The 27,235-nt window shown below is 41.7% G+C and overlaps 2 protein-coding genes and 1 long non-coding RNA gene across 5 annotated transcripts in view; 2 read left to right on the top strand and 1 right to left on the bottom strand.

Moving 5' to 3' along the window:
- LOC309714249 overlaps positions 1-27,235 on the top strand; it is a 239,549-nt gene that overhangs the window by 61,744 nt on the left and 150,570 nt on the right. The window lies entirely within an intron of this gene.
- On the top strand, positions 2,033-13,090 carry LOC309713752 (choline-phosphate cytidylyltransferase B-like). The gene is given in 9 exon segments (XM_082545571.1): positions 2,033-2,186; positions 2,189-2,247; positions 6,141-6,240; positions 7,579-7,695; positions 7,800-7,951; positions 10,129-10,207; positions 10,291-10,433; positions 10,711-10,899; positions 11,219-13,090. Coding segments are annotated over 9 exon segments (1,098 nt in total). The 5' UTR covers positions 2,033-2,152; the 3' UTR covers positions 11,444-13,090.
- On the bottom strand, positions 13,901-25,268 carry pdk3a (pyruvate dehydrogenase kinase, isozyme 3a). Of its 2 annotated transcripts, XM_082546493.1 has the most exons (12): positions 24,925-25,268; positions 22,553-22,694; positions 22,338-22,409; positions 21,714-21,898; positions 21,527-21,616; positions 20,754-20,831; positions 20,455-20,531; positions 20,220-20,321; positions 20,002-20,109; positions 19,757-19,870; positions 16,539-16,663; positions 13,901-14,741 (listed from the first exon to the last, which is right to left on the bottom strand). In XM_082546493.1, exons 1-12 carry the CDS (start codon positions 25,025-25,027, stop codon positions 14,660-14,662), a joined length of 1,278 nt encoding a protein of 425 aa, XP_082402619.1. In that variant the 5' UTR covers positions 25,028-25,268; the 3' UTR covers positions 13,901-14,659. The 2 variants fall into 2 exon arrangements, with proteins under 2 accessions (XP_082402619.1, XP_082402620.1); XM_082546494.1 differs by having other exon boundaries at positions 13,901-16,663; positions 24,925-25,267.

Here is a 27,235-nt window from a genome sequence, read left to right as displayed (position 1 = left end):
TGTGTGATTACTGAGGTCTGGCGCGATGTGGCAAACAGAGCATGCGCTGAAAATATATTCACAATTTCGACCGTTTTCAGAATTTACACAGAAACCACGTTTATGTAACTTAAAGAAGTTTAAAATGCAAATCAGAGAAAGTTTCTGAGCAAAAAATTTGTCAAAAGTGGTCTCAAAAAGTCAATTTATATGATATTAGCCTAAATATTGTATGAGGTTCAAACGAGTTTATAGTGACTTTTTATTTCTTTTTATTTAATAAAATTGCATCGCAATTTGACTAAAAGAAACAAAACAAGAACAATATAAATTTATAAAACAAAAAACTTTTAAACCATTCTATAAATCCGGGGATTTTTAGAACTGGGGCCATTATTTTGCCCTGTTTTTCAAAGCCTGGCTACCCCAGTGAAGCTGGTTTCCACAGCAACCAAACCGGTCCATGGAGAGGACAATAGATTCCTGTCCCAGATTGGGGCCACAGAGACACAGTGCGTCCAATAATGAGAACACAAAGCGTGTTTTGTCCTTCATTCACACAGCTTATTTTGGCTTTCTATACATTAAAAGACAGTGATTACTCCGCCAGGTTCCGGAGGACTGCACAGTACACTCCAGGTTAGAAACGCTCTTTGTAGTATTCATCTTATTTTTGTCTTTACAACATTACGCTTTTTCCACTTGTTCTCATTAGGGTAAGAAGTTGCAGATTGCATGAATTAGGCCGTTTGCTGAGGTACAAATCTGAGGAAGTCTACCGTAAGCTCTGCTATATCGACTATGGCCCACAGTTGTCGCTGCTCATCAGCGCTGAGCAGCTGATGCGTCCTTTGGTCAGAGTAGACAAACAGCTTGCTGTTGCTCTGCTGCACTTTTGCCGCTGCGCAGCTCACTCACTTTATAAAGAGCAAAGCAGAGAAAAAGTGAGTCTGATTGTGATATTTTGTTTGTTCCGCCATGGTGAAACAACGACGCGTCAGAGCGCATTCCTCTTGCGCACCTGTCGCGCCTTTTTGTCGCAGAAGAGGATCTCTAAAGGTAAGACATCCCTATATAGACATTAAAATAATTGTTCCTTTATGCGCAATTTATATGCCTATTCCATTTGTTGACTTTTTTTCTTCTTCTTTTTGGTGAGGATTTGCGGGGGTAAGTTTTGCCCGTTAGCTTGGAGGGTAAACTTTTGTGAGTGGTCGGAATCTAACCCTAAAGAAAATGCTCCAAATATTAAAATACGACGGTCATATTACAGTCAAATGCACTGCTGTACTTTATAGGTGCTTGGTCTACCTTAAGTTATGCAATGAGGGATACTAAACTAGTCAGCACAGTTTTTTTTAGCTTCTTCTTTCCCACAATCGTGTTTGTTTACAAATCTCACACAAAGATAAGCACATACACTAGACACGTGAAAACCCACATACATCTATTTAAATCAGTGTTTGGCGGATAACGGTGCCACTCAGTGCCATTTTTCACTGATGGTGCTATGGCCTGCTCAACCAATCCTCACCGGGTATACTGGCGGTCCTCTCTCATTGGCTACCTCATGGAGCTCTCTCTCCTCTTTTCCGTCGCCATGGAGAAAGCTCCTCAGCGCGCAGAGATCGTTTACGCAGACACAGATTCACTCGCGGCTCGTGAAAAGATGCCAGTGTGATCTCTTAATTCATCTCCTCACTGTTTTGGGTTGAATCTGTGCTCATTTGTTAGTACACAGTAATAAACAGACAGGTCGTGCCAAATATGTTTTCCCATGTGAGGATTTCAACATAGAGTCAAGCAATCAAAAGAAGAGTGCTCTGGTGTTTCCCCGTATACCCTAAAGGGGCACCCCTGAGCAGACAGGGTTAAAAGCCTTTTAACTCGGAGAAGTGTTTTATGTTAAAGCTTTAATATGGCGCAAGACTAACGGGAATATAACTGTGTTTTAACAGACGGCGCTTGGCGCTTTTTAAATTGCTATTAAAACGCGGAAGGCAGATTTTTTTATTCCAAAAAATAGTCAGAGTGAGGCCTCTGCCATGAGTCTGCGTCTCTGCAGCAGAGAGGATCAGATGAGGAGGAGAGGACAGACAGAGAGGCAGAGCGGAGAGTGGGCGGGGGAACAGAGGAAGGAGACAGAGTGGTGAGGAGAGGCATCGTTTCACTGATGCTGAGTCACATATCAGAGGGACCACAGCTGCATCCCATGAGTCTTTGGGAATAATGGAGGAGCTTGAACACACCTGCCCTCATCCCCGAACGGTAGGGCATCCGCGCCTGTGTGCGTTTTCTCGTCTTCCATTGCGCACAGAGTGTGTGTGACAGAGAGGGAGACAAAGGGTCCTGTTATGAAACAGATCCCCTCAGCATGTGGCTGTGGGATATGCTTAGAGTGCTGAGTGGACAGTGTGTGTGTGGGTGTTTCTGAGTGTGTTGCCAAAGGAGGGAAGGGGTCCGTACGGTAGCCAACATAGCATGAACGTCCTGCTGAGGGCGAAAATGCTGCAGCGAGGATTACAGAGCCTCCTCTTTCTTATCTCTTCTATCTTTTTGATGATTGCTCACCCTGGTGTGATTTCTGGCTTTAATGCTCCTAAAAACTCTCCATTTTGCCTTTTCCTCACCTCTGTCTCCACTCCATCAAGCCATTTTTTCTTCTTGAGAGCCAATCTCATTGTTAGTCTCATGTCCCATGTCCCTGTGGCTCTCTCTTTCCCCCCAGCCTTAATCCTTCTTATGCCAGATGTTCTTTGCTTGTGCCAGAGTGGGCATTACTGAGCGCCTGCTCTGATAGGTCAGGTGCCTGTACCTCTGGTCACTTGGTTTTCAGTCTTTACCATCTGCTGTGTTCAGATGGTGGAGCTCTGTTCTTCCTGGGCCATAGGTGAATCACAGGTGATGAGGTTGCTCCTCCAGTTCTGTTGCAGCCCTGATTTAACTCTAATGTCCTTGAATTGGAAATTGGTGGGTCAGTTTATGACAGGTAGGATTGTTTAACATGACGAACAGCAAAATGTTCATTAGGGTAAGATTGTGCATGCAGGTTGGTCCTCTTTTGCTTTATCTTAAAAAAAATTGCAATCTAGTACAGAAAGAGCACATTGTGATAAACCTTTTAAACTTAATGCTTTCTGGATCATAGTGCATATTAGGAGTTATGCATGTATTCACTTTTAAGCTCTAATAAACACTTTTAACCAACACCTCCTGGCTGTAGTGTTGTCTGTAAGTGCAGTGGAATGAGGAAGTATAGGAAAGCATTTAAAGGAAGAGGTTAGCAAAGCAAAAGTTAGATTGTCAGATTGATGAAGACAGTAGGCAGGACTACTGGGAGGCTATGTGTAGATAATAGAAGAGGCAAAGGAAAAGGCTTGTAGTGAGTTCTATGTGAGGCTGGACACTAAGGAAGGAAAAGGACTTGTATTGATTGGCTAAGCAGAGAGATCAAGCTGGAAAGGATGTGCAGCAGGTTAGGAAGCTCAAGGATAGAGATGGAAAGGTACTTATGAGTGAAGGGATGATAAAGGATGGAAAAAGTACTTTGAGGGGCTAGTCCACACTGTGATTTAATGTATTACCTGCGTAAATTCATTCATATTGTGCCAAAATGTCCAAGGAAAACTTTCGTTTTTGTTGACACAGTATGTATTGGAAACCTTTCCTTCTTTCCTTAAACTCAATGTAATCATTTGATGAAGCTCACATAATACAGAAATTCAATTCAGCTCAGTTTTATTTGTATAGCACCAAATCACAACAACAGTCGCCTCAAGATGCTTTATATTGTAATGTAAAGAGCCTACAATAATACAGAGAAAACCCAACAATCAGATGACCCTCTATGAGGAAGCACTTGGTGGCAGTGGGAAGGAAAAACGTATATTTAACAGGAAGAAACCTCTGGCAGAACCACGCACAGGGAGGGGCCGGTTGGTGGTGAGGGGAGGAAGACAGGACAAAAGAAATGACCACAAAGCACAGCTGTTGCACATAGGCAGGCTATACTGTGCAGCTTATACATGTGCAATTTGAACTCCTTTTTGGGAAAACAAATATTCATCTATGATCCAGCCATGTGCATTTCCAAAGTTAGAGAAGTACAAGCATGCATTCATGTGGCACAAAGGTGGCAAAATTACTTACTTATCTCTAATACTGAGACAGGACCAGTCAGGATCTAACTGTCTACTGTTTGCCTTCGATACTTGTTTTGAGTTCTTTACTTAATGTGTTTAAGTTCGAGGTTCTGTTTGTTTCTTTTATAATTCTAGGATATTACAAGTCTTAGTTGTGGTGGTGTTAAGTGTGTAGCTGTTTTATTTTATTTTATTATCTTAGAGCAGGGGTAGGCAACTCACCTGAATCAAATGCTTAGTTCATTACCAGGCCTTTGGAGAACTTCAAGACATGTTGAGGAGGTAATTTAGCCATTAAATCAGTTGTGTTGAATCAAGGATACATCTAAAACCTGCAGGACACCGGCACTCGAGGCCTGGAGTTGCTTACCCCTGTCTTAGAGTTTTTAATAGAAGTTGTTTTGGTTCTATTATTGGTTTATTAGCACATTTCTGGTGTTTCTTTTTGTGCTTCTCTCTGTTGCATTTCTGTGTTTATGCCTTGGTCCCTCTCCGCTCCCTTCTCTCTGTCATCTTGCTAAGTGTTACTGTTGGTATCTCTCAGCCTCTTTAAATCATTACCGGCTTTTACTTTGAAAATTGTTTTCTTTTGTTTTGCTTCCTGTCTGCCTTCCCTAATGATTTTTACCTGTTGCTGACTGTGTTCCCCTGTGTGCCTCTCCCCCTGTTTCTCATTATTTGTCAGTTTTCTGTCTTTCTTTCATCTTTTATCACATCATCTGTTTGCTTATTTTAGTTTCTTGTGTTTTGAACTTGGATAGCTGCCACTAAAGCTTGCTTTTGCAGTTCATGAACTCTCTCCTGCATTCTGTCTTTGGTTCCACCTTTCTGGTCACTATCAGTCAGCAGGGATAAATGTTGACATTTTGAGTCAGGTGTCTCAAAATGTCAACTTACTGACTTCTAAGCAATCAAAGTTTTGAGATACCTAACTGGAAATTTTGACCAATGCATTAAGTGGCACAAGAGTTTATAAGCTGTCTGTTAAAGGGTATAATGAGAAAGGTTCATAAGGATACCGAGGTGGGTCTTGATTTGTTACTCAAATTCGAGGTTGGTAATAAAAATTCAGTAAACAATAGCGGCATGTTTCTTTTTTGATTTATGGCAGTGAGGTACTGTTTTAAGGTCAATATAAAATATTTGGCATCATTTTTCCCTTCATTATAATGGACTACTGATGCATACATATATGCAAATAGAATCTGCCCTCTAGCTCTGTGTTTTCTTTTTAAAAAAAATCTATTTACCTTTTTAAAACCCCCTCCGACTCACCTTCTCTGTGTCACGTTTACTGGTTTGTCTCCATGCCAGGCCGGTTGCTGCTCCTGGAGGATACATGTTGACGTCAGGTGCCTGTTTATTCCAAAGAGGCTGAATCTGTCTCCATCCTTTCTTCCTCCTCTCACACTCCCACGGCTTTCTGTTCTGTGCTGACTCCAGGTCCCTTTTATCTGTGTGAATGAGATTCAGCGTTTCTCCTGCAGTTAACAGATGGCACGAAAAGACACATTTTCAGGCGTGCTGCAACACTTTAACCTTGATGTAGCTTTGACACACGCTAACAGGCACCCATATCTCACCTGTGCTTCCTTTCCTAGTGATAACTCTCCTCACCTTGTTGAGTTTGCTGCACAAGTGCTCTTCTTGTTTTGCATTTTTCCTGGGAGGTTTTTGAATCAGTAGCTCTACTCTTTATCTATCTGTGCCGTCATGTCAATGCACACACAGGTTTGCGAAAAGGTAAATGTCTGCCCGCACACACTGACTGATCGATAACACTGAGTGCAGCGCTGTCTGTTTCATGCGCTGCTGTCCCAATAGAGCGCAGAAATCAGCTATGATCAATAACTTAATGGAGGTTACAGTAAGTGGGGAAGGGCGTGAAAAAGGAGGCATGCTGTGCATAGCTGAAGTGATAGATGAGTGTGTTTCTCTGCAATGCTTTTGGATGCTGAAGTAACTATCATCAGTCTCCCTCGTTCATTCTCTGTTTAACCTGGTCACTCTCTGTCCCAGACTCTCACGGAGCCTGCCATCTTTGCCAATGAGACCAGCTGTGACTGTCGCGCGCCTCATGAGAAGCTCACCATTGCTCAGGCCTGCAAAGGCACCCCAGGTAGACCTCCTGCTGTTTGGTATCCTCCTGTCTTGCGCACAGTCTTCTCCCAGCTTTGATGTTTTCCATTTACAGCATTCATCTGCAACATCTCCTACTGCACTACTCTATCACAATCACTTCTTTTTCTACTACTACTACCACCACTGCTACAGCTCCTATTGCTCTTGCAACTAATGGTTCTGTTCCAAGTGTTTGTACTATGAACTCTCAGAGCAGCTACTACACTCTTACCCCTGATGTCATTACCACCACTAGTTCTGTGCTAACTCCTTCCACTAAATGTGTTGTTGTCTGCTGTTGCCATTTTTACAGCTGCCACTTCCCATGTATTCTTGTACTTGCACTGCTACATTAATTATAGTATGTGAGATAATAGCATGTGTTTTTACAAGATAATTGGACTGAAATGGGCAAGTCATTACTGGTCCTTTTCATGTCACCACCACTGCTGGGGACGACTGAACTTGTAATTAATGTAGGGGTTTAACTACATATTGCAGTAACTTGCTGGCAGTTCAACTACACTCATTACTTCCACAAAAGAGTCTCTTTCTTTCTTTTGTCTTTGTCTTTCTGTCTGTTAGCATGTTATTTAAAAAGGTATGGCTATAAACTGCTCAAACAAATTATTGTAACGCTTTGAAAACACATTAGAAAAAATCATGCTGGATATCTACATTGATGTGGACTGTGTAATGGTTTAGGAATGAAAGCAGGAGGCTAGTCAATTTTGCTGAAGTTTAATTGCACCAACTCACTATGGTACTCAGTAGCTTGTACTCACACCAGTGGCCTGCTGGAGGTCATTTCTTTGGGTCAGTGCTCATCCTGTTCCTTCTGCACTAAGGAGCAGATACCGAGCCCTGTCCAGCTCTTCTAGAATAACTGTCTGTCTCCTGGTATCTCCTGCGTGCTATTGAGGCCGTGCTGGGAGACACCAAACCTTCTGACAATGGCACCCACTGATGTGCAATCCTGGAGGAGTTGGACAACCTGTGCAACCGCTGTTGGGTCCAGGTGTTGGCTCATGCTACCAGCAGTGATGCTGACCCTAGTCGAATCCAAAGCTGGTGAAAAACAGTCAGAAAACGATAAAGAGGAAAAAAATCCTTTGACTCCAAAAGCACTGCCAATTTGATCATGCTCGGAAACATTTAAAAATGTTTAAATGAGTCTCTGTGGCTCCAGATGAAGCTGTGCAAAAGTACTGTAAGTATTCTCTGTTTCTGTGTTTGACTCGAGGCTATATCCACTGTTACTCTAACAGCACACCACTTCACTTATGCTTACCTGTTCCCGTGATGTTGTACTGTTTTTGTGTTTCTGTATTTTCAGTGGACCGGCCAGTCAGAGTCTACGCAGATGGCATCTTTGACCTATTCCACTCTGGACACGCTCGTGCTCTCATGCAGGCCAAGAATCTCTTTCCAAACACCTACCTCATAGTAGGAGGTAAGACAGACCACACTGGTACGGTTTCACCTGTCCAGATTTGTTATTTAATCACCACACCTCACACGAGTTTTATGTATGTCGCTGCTGTGCTCTTAAAACAGTGTGCAGTGATGAACTAACCCACAAGTACAAGGGCTTCACGGTCATGACGGAGCACGAACGTTACGAGGCGCTGAGACACTGCCGCTATGTCGATGAGGTCTTGAGAGATGCACCCTGGACTCTCACGCCTGAGTTCCTTGAGAAACACAAGGTGTGTGTGTGTGTGTGTGTGTGTGTGTGTGTGTGTGGGAGGCGGGGGTTTGAACTATATAAGCTTTAAAGTGGATGAAATATTTTGTTCACTAATCGGCTAAGTTTTGAGACACTTGTTGCTCAAAATTAGGATCTTGACAGTTCCTTGGGCTTTAAAGTTTGTGGTTTCAGGGTGAAGTTACCTGAAAGAAACTTACCTGCTCACATTCAGTCAATGGTGCAGGCAGTGTTAGCAATTAAGTTTATTTTAGTTTAGTTTTGCTATTAAATTCAATTATATTTCACTCAGATCTAGTCTAATCTAGTTTAGCTCCTTTAATGCTGCTGTGCTTTGATATCAGAATCAGAATCAGAATCAGAATACTTTATTGATCCCTGGGGGAAATTATTTTTTGTTACAGTGCTCCATTTTAAACCAACATTAAGACAAGACAGACAATACGCTAACTAAGAATAGTACAATATATACATATATATACATACATACATACATACATACATACATAAGTCACTTATAAATAAATATTTGGAAAAGAAACATGTGTAGTTGTAGCAGCAAACAGTGTGTTAAGTGGATGCGTTGTACAGGGAGATGGCCACAGGCAGGAATGATTTCCTGTGTCGTTCAGTGGTGCTTTTCGGTAATCTCAGTCTCTCACTGAACGAGCTCCTGTGACTGACCAGCATGTCAAGGAGTGGGTGGGAGGTGTTATCCAACATTGTCTTTATCTTGGACAGCATCCGCCTCTCCGACACCACCTTGAGGGAGTCCAGCTCCATCCCCACAACATTGCTGGCCTTACGGATCAGTTTATTAAGTCTGTTGGCATCTGCGACCCTCAGCCTGCTCCCCCAGCATGCAACAGCATAGAGGATCGCACTGGCCACAACAGACTCATAGAAAATCCTCAGCATTTTCTGGCAGATGTTGAAGGACCTCAGTCGCCTCAAAAAATAGAGACGACTCTGGCCCTTCCTGTAAAGTGCTGTGGTGTTTTTAGCCCAGTCCAGTTTATTGTCAATGTGTACTCCAAGGTATTTATAGTCCTCCACAATGTCAACACTGACCCCCTGGATTGAAACAGGGGTCAAGTGTTTCCTGGTCTTCCTGAAGTCCACGATCAGTTCCTTGGTCTTTGCCACGTTGAGCTGCAGATGATTCTGCTCACACCACGTGACAAAGGAGTCGACCACAGCCCGGTACTCTGTCTCATCATCCCTGCTGATGCATCCAACCACCGCAGAGTCATCAGAAAACTTCTGAAGATGGCAGGTCTCTGTGCAGTGGCTGAAGTCTGTGGTGTAGAGGGTGAAGAGGAAGGGGGAGAGGACAGTCCCCTGTGGTGCCCCTGTGTTGCTAATCACCTTGTCAGACACACACTGTGGGAGACGTACATATTGTGGTCTTCCTGTCAGGTAATCAACAATCCAGGACACCAGAGAAGCATCCACCTGCATCGCTGCTAACTTATCACCCAGGAGGGTCGGCCTGATGGTGTTGAAAGCACTGGAAAAGTCAAAAAACATGACCCTCACAGTGCTCGCCGGCTGGTCCAGATGGGTGTAGACACGATTGAGCAGGTAGATGATGGCGTCCTCTGTTCCGAGACGAGGCTGATAAGCGAACTGAAGGGGATCCAGATGTGGTCTTACTATGGGTCGCAGCTGGTCCAGGATGAGCCTTTCCAGGGTCTTCATGATGTGGGATGTAGTTTGATCCCCAGGGAGCAAATACTGAACCCCAACTCCCCATCAGTGCATCTGTCAGAGTGTACGAATGAAATGCTTAGAGGAAGAGAACAAACGCGCTATGTGAATGTGTGTAAACGGGTGAATGAAGCTCGAGTGCTTCGAGTAGAAGTATTAGTAAATTTACTATATGTATTGCACACATCCACTTATACAAACCTGTCACCTGTGACCTAATACCTGTAGCTAGTGAGTAAAGTATTTGAGGAGGATGCTATGCTGTGAGTAAGGAAATTTTCTTTACTATTTAGGAGACCTCTAATGATGAGACGCTTGTGACTATCACCCTGAAATTCTGTGTGCAATGATGTGTTCATAACCATGCCATGTCTAACTTTAAGCATGCATATTTTGCCCTTGAAAGACCTCTGCTGCACGTTCACTTTTGTGTGTGCCAACAGTGCGTGTCCTTTGATTGTTCCTCAGATCGATTTTGTGGCTCATGATGATATTCCATACTCCTCAGCAGGAAGTGAGGACGTTTACAAACACATCAAGGAGGCAGGTCAGTGTCTGATGATTAAAAGGACATAAAATAACTGTGTTTTCCACCATAAAACATACCTGCTGTGTGTGTGTGTATATTAGGGATGTTTGTACCCACGCAACGCACAGAAGGAATCTCCACCTCTGACCTGATTACGAGAATTGTCAGAGACTATGACGTCTACGCCCGACGCAACCTTCAACGTGGCTACACGGCCAAGGAGCTTAATGTCAGCTACATCAATGTGAGAACATTTTACTGCACTGTGTTGTATTTCTAAACATCAGCTTAGCACAGATTAATGTGAAAAAAAGCTGATTTTCTTCTTTTGAGAAAGTAACAGGTCTTTGGATATTGTGCATCACAGTTGTATGGAGCTTAATTTGCGATGTGACTACAAAGCTGCGGTGTTGAAAACTGACCTCAGACATATGCTTCCTATTTACAACATTCACAATTTTTGATTTAGGTTCTGGTTCTCCAAAAACGTGGCAATTATCCGCAATATTTTGTGCCTTCAGGAGAAGAAGTACCGGCTACAGAACCAAGTGGATCGGATGAAGGAGAAAGTTCGCACAGTTGAGGAAAAGAGCAAGCATTTTGTTTACCGCGTGGAGGAGAAGAGTCACGACCTCATTCAGAAATGGGAAGAAAAATCCAGAGAATTCATCGGAAACTTCCTAGAATTATTTGGACCTGATGGGACATGGGTAAGTAACTATGCAATGCAATGTCAACGCTTACTAAATATAGAAAAAACTTTAAAATACTTAATATCGTTTGGTCACTGGAATGTCTTTGACACATTTTCAAGTTTTATTCCCTGTCGCTTGTACTTTGATGTGATAACAAGTCCAGTGTGGTTGGGCCCAGTCTGTGGCGCCGCTGCAGGGGAGGCGTGATGAGCCGATGCAGCTCTGGTGTGTCAGCCTCCCCGCAGCGGCGCCACAGAGCGCGCCCCGTCACATTCAGTTTTCTCAGGTGATCTGATTTCCTAACATTTCAATCTTCTTTCCCCTCTCTGTGCAGAAACAAGTGTTTCAGGAGCGCAGTGGTCGAATGCTCTCCTACGCTCTGTCTCCCAGAGAGTCGCCCAGCAATAGCCCCCCCCGCGAACTTTCCCCCCTGCGCTCACCCTCTCCCCCGTCTCCCCCCGCCCGCTGGCACAACGCGCGGCCCTCGCCCCCCACCTCCCCAAAAGGAGCGTCTGCCTCTATAAGCAGCATGAGCGAAGGGGATGAAGACGAGAAGTAGACGGTCACACCAACCCGCGCACGCGCACACTCACACGCAAGCACACCTCACTCACAAACACATGCACACACTCCTCCAAACACTGGCTGACAAACTGAAAAACAGTTACCCTCAAGGATGTTGCAAATATGCAATGCAGACGGTGATCATGGGGAATCTGAGCTGCAGAGCTAAGAAGCCATCACTGTCTCTGTTGTTTCTGGGCAACCAAGCAGACAGGAGGAAGAGGAAGGAAGAAGATGAGGACACAGTGTCAGATTTTGTAAGGACAGAAATCCCGTGCAGCATCTTTGACTGTCCAGCACTGATAGAGACTGTCAAACAGCTTGCTTATAATATCATCAGTTTTGTTTTTTTGTCTTATTATGTGAGATTATCATTTTCTCTTCACGATGCCTAGTTTTCTTGTAACTGGTGTGATAGCTATGCGTGAGTAGGCACAGACTTACAGAAACACCTCGTCTTACATTCAGTTCTACATATCGTCTACACTGAAACTGGTTTCATTCATTTTGTGTAATTTTGTGCTAGTTAAACAGAATTTAAACGACAGACCCCTGCGAACCCTAAGAGTAGCTGAGGCGATGCTTGGATAACGCACGGCCTTTGCTGTTTTAGACCGTGTTCACAAAAATGATCACATTGAAATTCACTAATCACAAGTTACTTCTAAGATATTCATATGAAATTCTCTGCAGGAGCCCAGAAGAAGAACGTATATTGTCAAGTTTCTGAAATGCAGATGATATGTGCAAAAAATCCTAAGCAAAACCCATCAAGATACAGAAAAAAAGACATAAACACAACTTTTAAAGATCACATTTTTGGGTTTTTTTTGCTGATTGTAAAAGAGACACAAAATCCAATCCTTGAGGCTTCATGCAACAAATAGTTTGATGAAATAGAAAAAATAGAGCCTTTGTTTATTAACCTCTTGAATGTAAATTGCATTTTTTAGACTCCACAAAGAGGTAATGTTATCACTCTCACATCTAGCCATATAAAAGGTTGCGTCTCACCTGTTAAAGGAAGCACTTGTGGATTTTCACCATTAAAAAAAAAAGCCATGTCATTTTTTAAGTCTTTTTTCATGTTTAGCAGAGATTTCTTTGGCTCTTTGGGATCTGATGTCAGCCGTCCACAAAAACCTGACAAACTCTGACGATACTTGAAATATCTCAAAAATATTAAAGCTCAGCGGGTGAATCGTCAGGCTTGAACATAGCGCTGTTCTCGCTGCGATGATTAGAAATGTACGTTGCTCACATCTGAGCAGACCTCTCTTCCACCCCAACAACACAGTAAGTACCCTATAATGCAACGTAGAGATCTTAATGTCCTGTACGCACTACATGTTAATCTGCACTATATGAACAAAATTTGGGAATGTGTGTCTTTTTTTTATTATTTATTTTAATGTTCAAATGAATCAAAATGTGAATAAAAGAAAAAAAAAATGTATAACAGAATATGAAGCAGACTTTTAGACTTTTTAATTGACGCTAAAAAGATAAAGGTCAATAGAGACTGGGGGGGGAATGACTTTAGTTCAATAGCTGACTCAACTTTGTGCAAATAAAGAGTTGAATTAGTGGGAAATGTGCAAAGAACACTGTTAAACTCCAGTGACGGTCTGTGTGGTATTTCCTACACTGTTACACTTTAGTTTGATATTAAAAACAATATAAAACCCCAATAGCACACATATATGGAAACTGGTGTAGGTAGTGGTCATGTGAAAAAGAAGGTATGGAGTCTTTCACTTCTACTTTTTCAAATATCAGGACATAAAAATAATCCAATCCTTAGCTGTTTTAAAAAATTACGTATGTGAAACAAGATACAACCTATTAGACTGTATCATTATTTCCACCTTCCACAACAATTAGAAGGATAAGTAAGTGTGAAAGCAGAGGTTTCAGCAGTTTTTTTGGTCTGGAGGGGTTTTCTCTATATAAAGAACACCGCACAGCTCAGGCTTGCAAAGCTGCATTTGAACAAACCACAAGACCTCTGGATTTTTCCCATAATAAGCAGAGAAACCCAAACACAGCTGTCAGCACGGTGGTGGTGCGGTAATGATTAGGGCTTATTTTACAGCCACAGGACCAGGACACCTTCCAGTCACTAAGCAGACCATGAATTCATCTGTAAACCAAACTATTATAGAGTCAAATGTGAGGTCACCTTTCAGTCAGTTAAAGCTGGACTCTAACTGGGTCATGCTACAGGATAACAATCTCAAGCACAGCAGCAATTCTACAACAGAATGGCTGAAAACGAAAAGAATAAGTCAAAGTCCAGATCACAAACTGATTGAAATACTGTTGCAGGATATGAACTGTTTAATGTAATCATGCATAATTGCGCCGTATGTGGTGTGGACCAGAATGTTTCAACACTGTGGAAAAAAAACCCCGATCTGGTCACAGCGTGGATAAAAACTGAACACAGCGATTACACACAACAGCAAATCTCTTTTATTGTAATGTTTGACAGTTGGTATTGGAAGTTCATCTCATGCTGAATCACATTATAAGACCATTGTAAAACTTTTTTTTTGGTGTACTCAAGTTGATGTTGCACGGCCACCTCTTATCCAGGAGACTCCAAATGCAGTATTTAAGCTGGATGTACAGTAGGCTGGAAAATACACTCATCACTCCACACTGGCTGCATGTACAGTATATACATGCATGCATACATACATGCTTATGATTTTCTAAAATACTCTTACCACATAGAAGGTCTTTAAACAGTAAACTACTACAAGTAGAAGATCTTCATTTCAATAAATGATGGAAACTGGAAGTATAACTTTGATCAAGATGTGGTTTTTAGGTGACTGGTCAACAACAGGACCACACTGGCCTACACATCAACCACTAACCTATAATGCAGCTCATCCTCTAAGGTAGGTTATTCACAGGGTATCAGCCACACTTGCAGGTCACAAAGGAATTGGCAGTGATGAAATCTGATGGTTAATATGTCGGTTTCCACACCGAGTTTCTCTCTTTACACGTCAGGTGAAGCTAAATGACATGAGAAAAATAAGTCTCTTCGTATTTGCGAAAATCTCCCAACATTTGCTTTAAATAAATCCAGGTTTGAGCCATGACTCATTTAAGTTTTGGTCTTTTTCAGCAGCCTCAAAAAAAAAAAAAAAAAAAAAAAAAAAGAGAAAAAAAAAGTGGATGGATTGATGCACAACTTTCAGTGCCCTGGAGACTCTGCTTCTTTGACCACATTTTCCTCTGCCGACTTATCCAAACCCTCAACTGTGTGTGCCACATGACTTCCTATTGTATAAATAAGGAAAGAAAATCAAGTTAAAAACTTACAAATCACTAAAAGATGAATTAAAAGCAATCACGTGTCAGTGCCAAAAGACAAAAAAAGCCAAGGGAAATTGTGCACAATTGTACAAATAAACTAAAAGCCTGTCAAGTATCTTCTCTTACATTTAGCTTCTAATTCAGTTATTTTCACTAAAGTTAAAAAAAAGCAAAAGCACATAAAAAAAGCAAAACTTTGTTCAAACTCAGAAGACTATGAGGATTAGTAGTACCACAAAATAGATACACGCTGACCCGATGAAGCATTGTTAGGAATAAAAAAGGGCAAAGATGCGAGCAAGTTGCTTATCCACCTTGGCGTGCTGGCAGGACGAAATAGGAAGTGTCGAAATAAAAGCTGTAATCCCACTTTTTTTTTTTTTTTTTTTTTTAAATAGTCCAAGTGTGATCCCAGCAGATCCATCGCATTTAGCAAGGGTTTTTTTTTCCTAAGCAATACATGGTGCTGGTGTGGCTGAAAAATGACACGACTGCAGTACTCCTACTGCAACCCTGCGTTTTCCTCCATCCGGTGTTTTGCTGAGAGGACAAACTGACTAAAAAAAACCCCAAAAAACTTAATTACGATTTATTGATGAGCAATTCAGATTATGCGAGTGCATCGTGGCTACTCAAGCAAAGTCTCTTATGATCATTGGAAAAGATAAAAAAGTAATAATGATGATGCTACTATCATTTGAATCACAGTGAATACACAACTCATTTCCTAAGCATCCGAGAGATGCTCCATTTGTCTGTTAGTAGTTGTTAAATCAGGACAAAGAGCAAATATATTTGATGAGGGTTAGTACCATTTGTTAATGGTCTGCAGGTGGCTGGTTATCCTCTAAGCGTAAAGCTAAACAAAGTTGAGTAAAAAAACACTCAACTTTTCACTTCTAACATCGTCCCTTTTAAATGCTCTTCAAGTTCCAGCCTTCAAAGGCGGGCTTTTTAAAAACAATAAATATGCCATATGTTACCAGAAGTAAGGCTCGCTGTCTTTTTCATTAAATAAAAACATGACTTTTAGAAGCTTTAAGAATAAAGTGTATGCTTCATCCATTGGTTCCTATTTCCCAAGCTAAAAACGCAGGGCAGCCAAAACAAGTCTCTATGCCAAGGGCACACCGACCTAATTGTGCGTTCAGTGAAGAGTGTATCCGAAAGGAAGGAAGTAAAACCTCCTCCTATTCTAACTTGCACTCAAACTAACCCCTTTCTCCTGACTCTGCCTGTGTGTGGCGAGAAAGAAACAGAACACGAGCGTTTACTGAGAAAGACACTCAATCAGCAGGGGGAGGGGAGCTTATTCAGCTGCACAGAGCAGTAGCCTAGTCAGCAGCAGGCCAATGTGAGTGAGACAGAGGAAGAGATGGCAGTACTGCTAGAAAGTAAACTTGAAGAAATGAAGTTCATCTTTGTAAAGGTTCACGAGAGTAACCAGATATTTTTAAAGGGGTCGGACACTGGGGGTCTTTTAAACCTCGTCTTACAGCCAGTGGTGAAGCCACGACAGTGAAAGCTACGCTGATGAAGGCCATTGCCATTGGGTACCGATATGAGTGGAGGACATCCATCCTTTCAGAACCTTTAGCGACTGGAATGTGAAAGCAGGTCTAATCCTAACCCAGGCGTTTTACCCAAGGGCAACATTTCATCGTGCATGCTCTATGCAGAGTGCCGGCATTTTGGCTCCCTGGGGAAGGCTTTGCTAGCGAGCTGGGCAGAGTTATCTGTTGGCTTTGTATTTGGACTTGCTGGCATCACGTGGCTCTTTGCTGGGGTTGCTCCAATCGTCCGCCTCGGGGCTCGTCTTATAATGCCTCCACGCCGACTTGTTGAAGACAGGCAGACGCTCAAAGGACTCACTGGACAGAGCCTTTAAATAAAGAAACAAGACATCCAAGTCAAGGAAAAGCAACTTTGACTTATCTTTATTAGAGGAGTTATTATCATTGTTTTTATTACTTGCCAAGAGTTGGATGGGTCTAAATAACCGTGAAGCTGGAGATGATTAGCTTAGCTCAGCATGAAGACTTTGAACACTGTTTCTGGTGGCTTCCAGCTTCTATACAGTTTTGTAGGTAATAAAGTGATGAGTCTAAGAAATCTTAATATTTGAAAAGTGATATGCAAGGTGTTTACACTGCTTAAAGTTTTATGCTTAACTAAGCTACTCATCTTCTGGCTTAATCATCACACTTTTTATTTGGGGGGGGGGGGGGGTGCCTAGGTTACAGATACACATATTTTGCAGAACATCAGCCTACATACATACATACAGCATGTAGTTAAAATCGGTCAAGTCAGCCTCAATCTGTCCACAGTTAACACACCGCTCGCAATTAACACCACATTTACTCCATCACAGTCAAATACCAGCTTGCAGTACCAGCATAGGCCAGCGAATATACTGAAACGTGAACTACTAGGTTGATTTTTTCATTAGCACCTTGATGTTCATAGTAGGGGTGCAACAATGCTCGTATCGATATTGAACCGTTCGATACAGTGCTTTCGGTTCGGTACGCATATGTATCGACCAATACAACATTTTTTATTTATTTTATCAACTTTTCTTCTGACGATGCTGTCTGTGTTGAGCGCTCAGTGAATCTGCGTTCGACTACTCCGCCTAGGCTGCACTTTCGAGTGCAAATCCACTGAGCGCAGCGCAAGCTAGCAAGACAGAAGCTAAGCTCGTTGCAATATGGCAAATTGAGCCTCCCCCACCCTCATTCAGATCTGGCCTTTGGAACTATTTTGATCTTCATGTGAAGCATGACCCTGATGGTAAGCTCGTCATGGACAAAAGTAAAACAGTATGTCGGATGTGCCACGCAACGCTCAATTGGTGGGAACTAGTGCATTAGCGCAGTTAGCTTGTTAACGTGTTGAGGCCGTCCAACACTCATTAACGGCGATTTGCTGCGTTATGGCGTTAACGTCATTTTAACGAAATTAACGCTGACAGCACTAGTGGGAACACAACGAATATCACTGCACATTTACACCGACATCATCCTAGTGCAAAGACAAGTGGAAGCAGACAAAAACAACAAGCATTTATTTTGGAAAGAACCATTTCTCTGTAATAAACTCTCTTTTCCAAAGATGAGTGATTCCTCAATCAGATAGATTTTTTATTTTGTTGTTTCAGCAACATTACATTTAAAAACCGTACTTTTGAGTTAAAATATACATTTATAATTTTAATAAATGACAAATTAAAAAGGCATGAACATTTTTTGCATCGAAAAAATATCGAACCGTGACACCAAAGTATCGAACCGAACCGTGAATGAATCGTTGCACCCCTAGTTCATAGGTATCAAGCTATACACCAGATATTTTTACAGTATTTGACTGATTGAAATGAAGACTTTCAGCTTTAGTTCAATGGATTTAACCAAAGTATTGCATTTACTGATGAGGAACCACAGCACCAAATTTTCAGTCTTAAAAATAACTGGACATTTGACAGGCAGGTAGTTTTCAGGTGAAGCCTGTTCTCTTGTTACTCCATGACAAACATCCACAATCAGTTGTACAACAATCTGATACATTCTTAAACAGAAGAAATTCATTGGTCATCATCAAAAGGCCTGAAAGACCACAGAAGACAGCTGACATGGATGACAACAGAATTATTTCCATGAGTAAGAAAAACAACTTTGCAACATCTAACCAAGTCAAGAGCACTCGAGGAGGTAGACGTATCATTATCACAGTCTACAATCAACAGGCGCCTTGAATACAGAGGTTGTTGCAACTAAATGTAAACCTCTGCACTCAAGAACAGGAGGGCTGGGTTAAACAACCTGCACAGATCTGGAAACAACAAATCTTTGGACAGATGAAATCAAGAAAAGCTTGTACCAGAATGATGGGAAGAGAAAAGGAAGAAGAAAAGAAAAAGTTCATGAGGCTCACCGTAGTTCAGGGCCAGCCACTGGTGTTTATTGACAATGTGACTGCTGGTACGAGTGTTGGGATGACCTGTGAAGTGTACGGGGCTATACTCTGCTCAGATTCAGCTCAATGCTGACGGAGCTTCGTTTCATGGAGTAAATGAATCAAAGCAAACTGCAAAAGCATCCCAAGAGTTTCTCAAGGCAAAAAAAGTGAGCTATTCTTTAATAGCCAAGTCAGACACCTGACCTCAACCCAGCACAGCATAACGGTCAGTTATTAAAGACTAAACTGAAGCCAGAGACTGCAGTTGGCTGCAGTAAACTCATTCAAGACTTTTTCTATGGTATCGATTTAAAAGTCATCAAAGAAATCATCTCACACAAAAACCCCACAGTACAGTTCGGCCATCTGCCCAGAACATCACCTTTTGTGGCAGAATCCACAATCGAAATTACAATTCTCCTGACAGATTTAGTAGAACTCGTGATGACCTGATTGGCTGTGTATATGGCTGCCTGGATGCAAAGCCCGTGACTTGAACTTCAAGCTAAAATCCCAGCCTATAAGTCTCTGCATACTCTTTTGACAGCTTCATGCCTGATTAATGAACCCAGTCCCAAAAAAATAAGAGAAAGAACTCTTACTGGCACTGACTGACATCAACTCTAATTTCACTTTTGCTTCGCCTATTTTTACCATAACCAGTTCCATCTCTTTGCTGTCAGCTCTTACTGATGGCAGGTTACAACCCAAGACACCAAAATGCGGCACACAACACCGAGTATCATTTTTCCCCAGTAATCTATCTCAGGTGCCGTTCAAATAACCATAAGATGATCACACAAGTGATGCATGAAATAACAGTAGGGAAAAATCCTGGAATAGGAAAGTTTGAACAGCAGGAGGGGCGGAAATAATCCCAAACTGTGCCAACTCAATCCCAACCAGCACAACTGAGGCATTGTAGAGGTCAAGGGTTCATTTTTTTCCTTTAATTCATCACCAATCTGTGTCATGCCTTACAGATCTTTGCAACACTCAAATTTGAATAGCTCACCTTCAGATAGATGACTGCATCCGTGCCAACTCCTTCCATAGAGTACAGCTTCAAATCCCCTTGGAAATATCGGGCATACAGCCTGGAAATTGGTAAACCGTAGCCAAAACCAGCCTGTAAAGTAAAAAGAAAATTAATGTAAAGTCATACCATATAAAAAAAAAACAAAAAAAAAACCCGCAGGAGCCAAAAGATGCTTTTGATCACAAGGGTCGATATTGATGCGATTATATGGTTGCAGGTACCAGTGGGACAGCTCCTGGCTCCAGGCTCGGTGTCGGGGCAGTGGAGTACATATAGTTGAAAAGACGGTCTATCTTCCTGAGAGGGACTCCTCCTCCTCTGTCGCTGATCTAGACACCAAAAGGATAAGGACAATGGACAAATGGAACAGCTTAAAGACAATAAAAGCTAAAACACCTCTAAATAATACTTTAATGATGCAAATGTGTGTCAAATTTACCTTTATCGAGAGATCCTCTTTACCCAGAGTGACTTTTGTCTTTACTGGTGGTAATCCCTCTTTACTGTTCTCATGAAGCTCCACTGTGGCTCTCATGGAGTTCTGCAAACACCCCAAGAGTTTATTAACTCAGCTCAGCAGCAGCCCTTACAGAATTATAGTCCTGTTACGGATTAATTGCATTTAATTAGACCCGGGCCAGTTAGGTTAGGAGCACTGACACTGGCCTGCCTACCTTAAAGAGCTCAAATAACATGTGGAATAGATGAGAGGGCACATACACCACTTGGATGGGCCTTTTGGGAGCCTTCACTGCAAAGAAAAGGAGCATGAAAACTAAACACACACTAAAAAGCAGCTTCTTTTGAAGTAAATGAGGTGGTGGATCATTACAGGACTAAATCTGGCCCCAATCTGTGCCCACAAGCTCTAAAAAGACCGGGTAACATGGTTGTAGTTTTTGCAGTGCTGTGACTAATTGCAGAGGAGATTGCTTAAACTGCATAAATGCACAAAAGCACAAAGCATTCTTACTGTTAAACTCCTCAATCTTGAGCTCGGGAGCGGCCGAGTAGTACTTCTCGCACAGCATCTTGGCGGTGTCGTAAGCATCTGATGGAAGAGGCAAAACAACATAAGTCAGACCACAGAACGGCACACATTTCTGCTCACAGGTCACTAATGCATCTTCTGTCCCTTCCTGAGTCACTGAAAGTGCAGCGCCAGACCCACGCTGCTGAATTCCTTTAAAACTATCATTATGTAAACACCCCGCTCAGCAAAGATTGATACTCTTTTGTTTGATTTGTGTCACTGCAGAGAGCGGCCGATGTGATATAAAACATAGCTAATCCCCGCTTCCTGTGAGAAGAATGAATACATTTGCTCAGTATAACAAAATAAGTCAAACATAGATAGAAAAATATTCCCTCTGACTTGAGTGAGCATGATCATGAGGAATTACGGCATTAGGAGGATGAAGACACAAAACAAATTGTATGCCCAAAATGCTGCCTCTAATTTGATTACATGTAAAGCTTCCGTGTCATTTTGTTACATAATTACAGTGCAAAATATAACATTTTATGAAATCTGGCCTAACAAACTTTACTGGACTGGTATACAATCAGTTCATACCAAGTTTTCCTTAATAACGACTCAGGATCTCACCAAATAAACCTTGAATTTTATATATTTCAGCTGCATTTTACTCAAAATTATTGCTTCATGTTTATTGAGGGTGAAGAATATTTGTCTTTTTAGTAAACCAGGTTAAATCGGTCATGTTAAATAACTCCCAAACTTACCATTGACGACTTCTGCTACGTTGCAGTTCGGATCAATGCTGCCTATGTGTTTGGGATGTGCTGGGTTGGTATCGTTACCAAAAAGGAGTGCTGAAACACAGACGTGTGGATATATAAACTTCAGCTGCACAGACGGATCCCAACGGCTAAACGACATAAATGTTTTGGGGGATTTTCGGCGACTCACTGTGCTGGTTGATGAGCATGCGGAACGAGATGCGGTTGGTGTAAAAGCGGTCCAGGAAATACTGGACGTTGCTGCTGATGAACGGGTCAAAGCCGAACTTCTCCTTGTACTCGATGACCCCCTGAGCCATGGTGGGAACTACATCGTTGTGGCGGTTGCGGATCTCAATCAAAAGCTCCAGGAAACTAAAAAACAAAAAACAAACCAAAATAAAAATCACATGAAAGAAGAAACATATTTTATATGTGCACAAAGAACAAGCCAGAACTTTAAATGTGACCATGATTTCTCTGCACAACGCAGCACAAGAATGAGGATCTGCATTGTTATTTCATTCTCCCTGAACAATTGTTGGAAACATGTTCTCTAAACAGAAAGACCCAAGCACATTCCTGTCTGCGTTTATCAGTGACACATGGCTGTTTAACAGACGGGCATTGTTTTTGTATAAATACAGTGTTACCTGAGCAGTCAGCAGAGATCTATGTGCACTAAGAGGATTAGCAGTGTTAGAGGGACTCTAATCTTAATGACATAAGTATAGAACAGCTGGGTGTTGTAAAGCTTTATTTACTGTACATACAGCGTGCTTATTAATTTTTCATACAGCTAACATCCACTCACTCGTTCAGAGTATGAGGGTCCTCTGGCTTTCTGTTCTCGTAATCGAGCAGCTCCACAAAGCTCTGCATGTACCTGATCAAACAGACAGAGGTCAAAAGGCAACTTTTACACATGCTTACTAACAATATGGCAATAAACCTTAAAACAAGTCCTGCTGCCATAAAGGCTGCCCTTTGGCAGGCGCACAAAGAACATTTCTGGAGGGAGTGTCTTACCATTTTTGCACGAGTTTGACAGAGGGCTGGCTAAGCAGTTTATCGGGGAGAAGGTTGACCTCTCTCATGGTGTTGGCCAGCCGTACGGGCAGCTCCTTACGCAGGAACATGAAGGACGTTTTCTCACATGCATTGTCCCGGCCTGAGGGAAGCAGAAGTGAGAGGCACAGATAAAGCCAGGAATATTTGAACGCTGACAGCAGATTTTTTTTTAAATCGAACAATCCATATGAGACTGAAATACAGAGTTTCAGCTTTAATTTAGTCAAAGTTTTGCATTAGCCATTTATGAATAACAGGTTTTGCGGGTTTTCTTATGAATAAACTACCAAACCAAAATAAACCTTTTAGATAGGAATAACTTTAGCAATCAATCAATGACCAAATTAATAATTTGGGCCACCTTAAAAAGAACAAATGCACTGCAAGCATTCAGCAACACTGAAAAACCTGAAAGACCACAGAAGTCAACTAAAGTGGACGATCGCAAAATTATTTCCACGGTTATGGAAAACTACTTTACCACATCTAAGCAAGTCAATATCAAAATGAAATATAAGGACTGTTTTAAATACTAAGATTAAAATCCTTTGCAGTCAGTGACTGCCTGAAGTCTAGAACCCCTGGAGATCACCTAAGGCTGCGTTTCCTCCCTCAAGATGCTTCAGTTGCTGCTTCTTCTTGAGTCTTTCTGCCCTCAGCTTGGTCTCCAGTAACTAGATTATACTCCAGTAAAGTTTAATCTGACCCTTCTGTTCTTAACATGTGGTTTGCACCTCGTGGTTAATGCAGAACTTCAGTTAGAACCCTTTGAATTGTAGCTGACAGCCTAGACTTGAACCATATTAACTGCTTGATCCATTGTGGTGGTGTAAAAAAGGCAAAGATAATAAAAAATTGTGTCTTTGTCCAAATACTTATAAACTTAACCGCATATGTGCATCTTCCAGTTTAGTTTTCTCTTGCTAATAAATATCAGCTTTCTTACACTTTCACAATCCTGTTTATTGCCATCAATAAAATACCGTGATTAGAGTTCTTTGCTTGCTTTGGCAATCAGAGAGGCTCCCGGCTCACTGGGATCAAGGTCAAATGAAAGACAAAGCTTCATATAAGAAGCTGCTTAAAAAGCAAGTGTGCTGAACTCATCTAAGAAGAGCACTCGGTTTCAATATCCAACCTTTAACCTGATATCTTAAACTTTGCCATCTGACTGCAGCTGTATCCACGTGCGTGCCAACATTAGCTCGAAAAGTTCACGCAGGAAAATTGGCCTGGAAAGAGGGACGGGTGGTCAGGGAGACATTAGAGGGACTGGCGTTTTAGATCTGTTGTGGGGGAACTTAACATAAAGTAGAGCCTTCTAGAGTGTGGACAGTGCTGCCCTGGGGACGACCTCAAAACTCTCAACACAGAAGAGACGATCATGACGTCCAGTGTTAGAACTTGGGATGATCACGCAAGAGGAAACGAGGGAAAAGCTGGGCCTGACTCAGCAGTTTAAAGGGGGAAATCTTGTGAAATGCAGAATGAGGAAGCTTGTGCGTGAGAACACGGAAGCCCGTGGCGACTATCCCTGGATGACGTCTAACGTGCTCCAGAGTGAAACACAGACACCGATATGTTTTGGCTCTCTTGGTGCCAAGCAGGGGTTCTCCTTAAAGCAAACAAGTGCGGCACACTTGCCGTCACGCATTCTACATCCACAGCTGCGAGAACAAATTACGCAACAGACATGCCAGCGTTTAATCAAGAGGCGGATTAAGGAAAGCCTTGAGTGCTTCTGCACCATTAATAACCGTCGTCTTGTGGCACACATTGCGACTGGTGTGATTTCTACATGTCTTGGTGCAATAGAGGGGAACTGAAATCGGGGGGTATTAACCAGAAATACGTTTAAAAAAACATCAATCTGCAATGACTCATGCTCTAGAGCGACCTCACTAAGACACAAGTGAAAATAAATAAAATGACTAAAGGCTTCCTGAGCATCTTGGCAACAGGAGCAGGGCTGCTGGCCCCTCCACTGCATACGTGCTGCTGTGCCAGTCTGACTGAGAATACCTGCATGCGTTAGGGTGCCTGTCAATACTTGTTTACAACGTAAACAAATCCGCACAGGACAGAGGACCGTCCTCTGTTTATATGTGGCTGCTTCACTGCAGGCGATCTCTACGTTTAACACACCTGACCGTAAGAAAGTCTAATGTTCCCTTCTATTAATAACGAGCCGGGGCTTGCGTGTGACTCTTCAGGTCCACAGCTGCGACTGATGAGATGACAAAAACACACAAAAGGGCCTTCCACCAAATCCTCCACCCTCTACAAGTCATTAAAGTCCTCTAAAGGTGCCAGGCGATGCCTTTACTCACCGAAATCCAAAAACTGCTTGATGGAGAGCGGGGACGGTGAAAATCTGGAGTAATACTCGATTTTGGGGTTGCTGTTTTTCAGCAAAGACCAGAAGATCCTCATATTGAAAGTTTTAGCGATGATGTGCGAGAGAAGAAATTAGGAGAAGGCGGACAGATGCTCGGACGGTGCGTTTCTCCCAGGGGCGGCCACATTTCCACCGGCCACGGCGGAGGAGACGATGCGACGCGACAGAGCCAGCTCCATAAGGTTACAGGATAGGATACAAGCGACAGGAACGGCTTCCTGGATCTACATTGCTGCACGCTCAGCTCTGCAAATCCCCTCGCAGTGACGTGACGACTTCATGCCATACTTTTCAAAGTAAAGAAAGAATGCGCAGTATATTTCGTAATATTTTATACCATCTATAGGGCAAGCTGCAAGCTGCAAGGAGGTGTAAATTGGAAAACCTGGCAACAACATTTATTAGTTTTATATAATCAAATAAAATGATTAATATTTATTAAATCAATTAGCATATTGCATATTTCATTTTCTGCACATACTGTATATATTTAATTCTGTATATATGGTACTTATCTATTGTGTTTTGCATGTATTTCTTTAGCACTGATGTGGGTCAATACAACAATTTTGGTGTACTGTTGTGCAAAGTATGACCGTGGAAGGACAATAAAGAGTTAAACTTAAATGGTTTATTCATTTTAACGGATAAAACATTATGTTCTTATACTTGGGATTATTATTTAAAGTCTCCCTCCCGACCCATGACTTGCATTTATACACAAATTCTGTCGCTTAACAGAAACACCATGCTTTTTAAAAAAGAAATTTACTTAATTACTGGTGTATACGTGGTCTATAAGGGTCACTTATCACTCGTTTAAAATTACAATGACATTATCAATGTAAACCCAAAGCAAATGTCTTTGGACATATCCTTGTTGAAGGTTGTATGAAGTTCGTATTAAAAAAAGTATTTTTTTTTTTTAGGTAAAATTATTATTTTTTTGTCTTGCAACAGGTTTCCTTTTTGTGTTTTCGCATTAAAAATAAATAATAACACCGTAAACCAATTCATAAATGAAATACTTTTAGGTGTAGTTAAATGTATCCCTGCGTAGAGGCAAAAGCTTTTAATTTGAAGAGCTGATCTATAAACATCCGGTGCAATTGATTTCCATTGACGTTTGTGGACAGCACGTACCTTCGAAAACGTCGACTCAACCGCACTTGGTGCAGGCTTGTGGATTCACAGCCGCGATTGGCTCCAAGAGAGGAGCGACAAATTCGACAATGTTATTGGTCAGAGGCTTGTCAGTCAACGTCATTAACGTCTACATGCCTGTTTATCTGTTCATGCGCAGTCAGCGGGCAGTGGATGTTAGAATTGGGGGGTACAGAACGTTAGATTGTGGGTGAAGAACAGGCTTGGGCACCATTTTTAACACGATGTAAACAGATTGTGGTTCTTTTGAAACGAAAAACAAGGCCCTTACTGTTTTTGTTGTTTTTACTGCCCCCTAGCGAGGCAATATTTTAAAAATCTACAGTGGCCAGAGCAATGACTGTATTGGACCAGAGAGCAAACACCACAGCGGAGAACTGTTAGAACATTACCTTTTTAAAATAACCACATGTGAATAGTTAAAGTAGGCCAACATATCATACATTCATGCATACATATGTGCATTATATGCATTTAATAATACTCTATTTGGGCACCTATAGTTTTCCAAAAAAACCCAAAACAAAACAAAAAACAATCACCTTTTTTAAATTTAATGTTAATTCAACTTTTTAGAAAGACTTTAAAATTGGCCTGCTAGTTATTTCCAATTCTCTTTGTAACCCAGGGAGTCGGAGGATTGCAGGTACGCTGATGTTAAACTGTAAAATGTCAGCATGTAATGGACAAATTTTTTTTAATAATAAATGAATATTAAAATACAGTACTGCACAAACGTCTAAAGCCACTCCTCATTTCTTTGTATTTTGTTACTAAAGTGATTAATAGGTTCAACGTGTACACTGAAATATAAGCAAATGTACTGGAAGTACAGCTGTAACAAGCTTTACTGTTAGTGCTTGGTATGACCACCTATATTCTTCAATACAGCTTAAATTCCGTTAGCCAAGCTTTCTTGTCATTACTTTTAAAGCAGTCTTCAGTTCTCTCAAATAGCATTTAAAGCTCATTGTAAACTTGGTGCCAGTGGCAGAGTGTTTGGGATCATTGTCATGCTGAAAAAGAAAGTTATTGCCAATCATGGTACTCACGGTTGTGGTATAATGAATCAAAATATG

Source organism: Aulonocara stuartgranti, assembly GCF_965226115.1.
Source record: "Aulonocara stuartgranti genome assembly, chromosome: 9".
NCBI classification, from domain to species: domain Eukaryota; kingdom Metazoa; phylum Chordata; class Actinopteri; order Cichliformes; family Cichlidae; genus Aulonocara; species Aulonocara stuartgranti.
Note: the sequence above shows the minus strand (reverse complement) of the source record. Positions and strands in the feature narration are given on the sequence as shown.